Below are 5893 nucleotides of genomic sequence, written 5' to 3' on the forward strand. Positions count from 1 at the left end.
AGAAACAAAATTCTAACTTCTTTTACCTCTAAATCCACAAGAATCAAAGAAAAAGGAAGAAGAAAATAAACTCCTCCAAGAAGCTCCGCACGACACCTCAAAACTCCTAATCAAAGATCTCTAAGCTAGAATCTTAACACTACAGCTTCAATCAGCACTAGGGAAGGGATCAAAGATGAATAGTGGAATAAAAAAGAAGTAAGGTCACTAATGGTTTCAAAGCTCCTCTCTCTAGACCATCTCTCTAAGTTTTCTTAAGAATAAACTTATAAAATTCAAGTCTTAAAGAAAATCTTATATATCTTCTTTCTATAGATTAAACTCGACCTCTAATAAAAAAACTCTTAAACAATTAAAACTTTTGAACACACATACACACACGTACATACACACTAACTAATATATATACGATATTAGCTTCAAAAATTAAAACAAAGAAAGTATCGCATTGTGAAGACAAATTTATTTTCTAATTAAAACTACTATATTACATAAGGAAAAAAATATTAAACCCGATTTTTTTTTATCTAGAGTTTATTTAACACAATGTACCCAAAATAATAATCGGTCACACTTTTTTCATACTAATTATTTTAAATTCTCTTTTTATATATTTTTACTAGCTTTGTATGATAAATTTTATCTAATCTTTTATTTGTAATATTTTATGAAAAAAAATATATCATTACTCTTTTTATTATGTATCATTATATAACTTAAGAAATTATAAAACAATCTATGCTCAATTAAAAAATTATCCACCATTCCTTTTTGACCCTTTATTATAATTTAATTCAAAATGTTTCTGTAAGCTTTTTAATTACCTGTTCTTACGATGAGCTGAAGTAATCGTCATTATTCCTTTCTTTTAATTATAAATCAACTTCTTTCTTATTCGTTGGTGTTTATATATGTCCTAAATCCGCAATTCAAAATTGGAGGAGATTAGGATCCTCCTCATGGTGGGCACGTATCTTGCTTCATTCTAAATTTCATCCTCTTAAATAATAAGAATTAATCATCTGTATAAAAATTTTACATTGGCAGTATATAGATGATTAACTCAAATAATAATACCAATGGTGACCTGTTAACTGCAAAATAACATTTTACCAAAATTTAAAGTGAAAGGAGGAAATTGAGAAAAGTTTTCAAAGAATGTAGAAGGAAAAAGCGTCAAATAATTGACTCTAAATAATACAACTTTTCAAGATTCAATGTACACAAGTTTTTGGTCAATGAACAGACTGCAGCTTTAGATGCGGAAAGATAATTACCTCCCAAAATCAAATGGTAAGTTTAGATGTTTCTTTCGGGAGGAGAATGCCAGATACGAACCTAAAACAAATTTTCCTTTTTTTTTAATAAAAGAAACATAGAGAAAAGAAAGTGAAAAAATAATAGAAAATAAGATGATTATTTATTGCTTCATTAAAAAAAATAAAGAAGAAAAGAGTGATGAGAAAGAAAAAAAATGTATAAATAACATAAAATATAAAATAAAGAAAATAAAATATAAAAAATGGTACGTTAAGGTAAATTTAAAATATTTATTTTATCTATTATGTAAAATAAAAATAAAGCACGTGAAAAATAAATTTATTTTTATTTATTTATAGAAAATTTATACATTATATAATAAGTTTTAAAATTATTTATTTCATTTTTTAAAATATAAATAATATTTTATTTTTATTTATTGTAACATAAAGGACAATATATATATAATTACAGACAATTTTTCTTTTACATTTTTGGTTTATATAAAAGCCGTAGGCATGGGCCACGGCCCACCACATATATCGTTAAATCAACGCCACGGGGCCAAGTAATTAAGAAAGATAGCAATACCCCTAAAGTCAATAAAGTCTTCCACATTCGTATCACTAATAAAAAAGAAATTATATTTTTCGCTTAAATGTAATAGGGTAAATTTGTTTTAGTTGAATTTAAAACTATTTTTTATATAATATTTACAAATTTTGTTTTAGTTCCTTTAATTATTAATAATATATTTAAAAATGACAAATTGAGATAATTATGCAGCTTTAACTAGATTGAATATTTTATTTTCATTAACAAAGACATTAAATAAATTTTGTGTGACTATATTTAACAATTTTCTTAAAAAATTGAATATAAGGAGTAAAATAAGAATTTTTTTTAAAATTATATGAATTAAAAAATCAATTTTAAATTTGAGAAACTAAAAACTAATTTATCTTAAATTTGAGAAATTGAAAACATATTTGAATCTATATTTTTCTATATACAAATTTATATAATATAAATAAATATTTTTTTCCTTTATCTTTCTTTATTGAAAAATGTTGTATCTTCTAAATGAAGACTCCAAAAGATCCTCTGAACATGAAAATTTTGAAAAGTAAAATACAAATAAATATTTTATTATATATTTTTAATCTTTCAGAGGAAGTTTCAGCTATTTCATTAGGAAGAAATAACACTACTCTATGTTTTCGCTATTTATTTCTCAAAGAAATTGAGTTCACTTTTACAATGTTTGAGACAATACAATGTTCATTGTTCTTAAGAATTTAGGAGGCACTGAACTCAAACATTAGACGCATAAAATAAAAAAAAATAAAAAAAAAAGGAATATTTTAATTAAGATAATTAAATATAATCACCACAAAAATATGAATCAATTTAATTAGATATACCTTTGTATTCTTTTTAAAAAAAATAAGGGATATTTTAAGTTAATTCACTTTCAATATATATATATGAACAAATCATAGCATGTAGATAAATAAGAAATATTTTCTGGTAGCGTCATAAAGTGAACCTCAATCTGTACGGAACACAGGTTCCAATGTATTTTAGAGGAATCCTCCTGATTTTATCTTGTTACCGTTAGGTAGAGACTCTATGTCTTGAGTTTGTCTACTGTTTTAGTTTTCATTCTTTACCAAAAAAAAAAAAAAAAGTGAACCTCAATCTTAGAAGTTTTCCTATTACTTAATCTGAACTTTTATTTCTCTATTATGCTTTAAAATCCAAACTTATTTTCAATCATTCTTTTAGTTTAATTTCAATTAAGTTGCGTTAATTGTAAAATGAAAATGCCGTCTATAAGAGAATAATATTTTATTACTTGGTGATGTGATGATATTATAAATTTAATTAAAAAAACTAAGTAACTTTTCAATAAAACAATATATTACTTCATTTTTCAAGAGAAAAAGAATATAATTTGTTATTATTACATCTTAAACATGTTTATTAAATTTTTTAAAAAAATTAAATTTATAACCTCACATAAATAAACAATATATATATATATACATGATAATAATTTTTTTACATTATATCTAATTATAAAGTAGTTTTATTAAATTTATTATTTTTTATATAAGTACTTTACAAATAAATATATACTTTTATAAATACATCTCTATTAAACTCTTCATTTTTAAAAATAAATTTATTAACTTATTTGATTACAATATTACGTAGAAGGGAGTATTTATATATACTTTTAAGTTATTTCACAAGAAGATAAAATCATAATTTATATTCGATTTTTTTTTACACCTCATTCGTATTCTATTTATCTTCTTATGTCTATTTACTTTCTCTTTTTCTTTTATTATACTTTTTATTATCTCTTTTATCTGCCCATACTCCTAAGAAATAGGATATCATTATCATTGCTCCATATAAATATAATTGTTGAACATCCTATAATCTATAGATATCTATGAAAGGGAAAAATAAAAGTACATAGGATACTTCTTTTAATAATTACATCACTTTAGTTTTCATATTTTATTCGTCATTATATTTTTTCATTTAAAAAAATTTAAAAAAAAATATTTTTTTATCAAAATTAAAATTTTAAAATTAATAAATGATCATAACACTAATTAATATATATTTCTTACTTAGTTTTTATTTTATATTTTATTTTTAATAGAGATAAATGGTAAATATAATAAACTTTAAGCTAAATTATATGTTGAAGTCTCTTTTTTTTTTTTCAACTCTTTCAAACAAATTTTATTTTAAACTAAAATGTTAACGAGAGAACAAATTCAAGAACTAAAATAAATTTAAAAAAATGGGAATAAGAAACAATTACATAATTTAAAGTACAATTTGAAGGATAAAAATACAATTTAATTTGTATGATATAACAATAAGAAGAAAAAAAAGTAATTGATTTCTTAAATACAGTATCATTGTGTATCCTCATTCCTCAACACTGGCAACAGAAAGAAGTAACGAAAGTGAGACCTAGTAGTGGTGAATTGAAAGAGTGGGGAAACCTCTGGTGTTTGAGAAAACGGAGAACAGGATTGAAACGATGGCGAGTTAAGTTGAAGTTGAAGACACTCACTTCACCCAATTAACAGAAATATTAAGTCCCAGAAAGAGAGTAAAATTTGCATTGTATTCAGTTTCTTCTTTTGAAAACTGAAACTATTTGGCACAACGCACAACCACTATAAGTCAAGTCATGGAGGGAGGGAGGGAGGAGGGTGATTTACAAAAGAAAAAAGCAGGCCTCAAAATTTGTGTTATTTGGTATAGAGACTAGAGACTAGGGACTAGAGACTAGAGAGGATCTGGCAAACACAATTTTCACTTTTCAACAACTTGTCTCTTTCTCACACTTTTTCTGTTTCCTTTTCCTTTTCCGGGAACACTGCGTTCCTTCCTTCCTCTCCAGGAATCCAATTCACCCTTCAACCACCACGCTAAGCTGCAGCAACTGCCCCTGTACGAAACGAGTAATCTTGGGACTTGTTTGGCGAACTCGATTTTCTCTGCTCCTTCTTCCTCAAAGCCTTCATCGACGAAGAAAGGTTCCTCTTCTTCTCTTTCGCTTCGTCTATCTCTATCTGCTCTTGCCTGCACTCTTCGCTACAGAAAGGCGTGTCCCCTCTGCATCACACAATTCAAACCCTAATCAGATCCAACAAAAACGCCAAAGGAACAAATTTTGCCACAAAAATTCGATTTTTCTCAAAAGGGGTGGCTGACCTATACATGAAGATGTCCCGATTGTCCCCGAGAGGTTTTTTGCAGAGGAAGCAGGCGGCGAGGAAGTGCGGCGGGTGATCCTGGAATGTGGCGGATCTCGGGGAGGAAACGGAGAGGCTCCTCTGAGTGAAGGAGGTGGCGTAACCCATGGTGATGGACCTGGAGAAGAAATTGTTGGCACGGTGATGACAAGCGTCCATGTTGTTGTTTAAGGAAGCCAAACCGTGGTCTTGTTCCAAGTAACAAGGTCTAGTGGAGGCGGAGGCGGAGGCGGAGAAGTGCATGAATATGAATGTGTAGAAGAAAGTGGGAAGAGATGGTTTTATAAAGGGGTTTGAGAAAGAAAAAGAAACAGCGGCAGGTTTAGTTCGAGCTCGAGGTATCCGTGAGAGTGAATCTATTGGCTGAAACTACCAATATTGTCATTTGTCATTCTCATCCGAGAATGCCACCCAAGTTGGTGGAAATTACGAATGTCACATTGTATGAGGTGAATGATAGAGTGGCAGTTTTGTCATTTGTGGTTTTAGGAGGATAGGAGGGAGAGAGAAAAAAATCAAAAATGTTGTTATTATTTGCGTCAAAATTGATGTGGGAGGGTAAGAAAAGTGCGGGCCCAAACTCGAGCAATGCGCGTAAACGTAACAGACACACCGCCCTGGTCCTACTCTACTTTCTCCTACCACTTTTCTTGGCCCACCCTCTCTCACAAGCCCTTTCTTACTTCTCCTATTTTTAATTCACCACTATCTAAAGCTTTTTTCATTTTCTTTTTTTTTTTACAATTCCTCTTGTCTAGGTGAGTTGCATGTGTTTAATTTCATCATTAGTCACCATTATAACTATTCACATGTAGTATAATAATAACCATACTACTACTAGT

At 28.1% G+C, this 5893-nt stretch overlaps 1 protein-coding gene across 1 annotated transcript; it reads right to left on the reverse strand.

Moving 5' to 3' along the window:
* Positions 1 to 4057: 4057 nt before the first annotated feature.
* LOC109811807 (FCS-Like Zinc finger 2) lies at positions 4058 to 5368 on the reverse strand. The gene is made up of 2 exons (XM_020375642.3): positions 5011 to 5368; positions 4058 to 4911 (listed from the first exon to the last, which is right to left on the reverse strand). Exons 1-2 carry the CDS (start codon positions 5292 to 5294, stop codon positions 4725 to 4727), a joined length of 471 nt encoding a protein of 156 aa, XP_020231231.1. The 5' UTR covers positions 5295 to 5368; the 3' UTR covers positions 4058 to 4724.
* Positions 5369 to 5893: the final 525 nt, after the last annotated feature.

Source organism: Cajanus cajan, chromosome 5 (genome assembly GCF_000230855.2).
Source record: "Cajanus cajan strain Asha chromosome 5, NIPB_CcT2T_4, whole genome shotgun sequence".
NCBI classification, from domain to species: domain Eukaryota; kingdom Viridiplantae; phylum Streptophyta; class Magnoliopsida; order Fabales; family Fabaceae; genus Cajanus; species Cajanus cajan.

What these genes read in the sequence shown, in the direction of transcription:
- LOC109811807 (XM_020375642.3), bottom strand. Translation starts at nt 5,294, where the DNA reads ATGCACTTCTCCGCCTCCGCCTCCGCCTCCACTAGACCTTGTTACTTG. An exon ending in CGGGACATCTTCATGTATAG is followed by an intron (nt 4,912 to 5,010) that starts GTCAGCCACCCC and finishes TGTGTGATGCAG; the next exon opens with AGGGGACACGCCTTTCTGTA.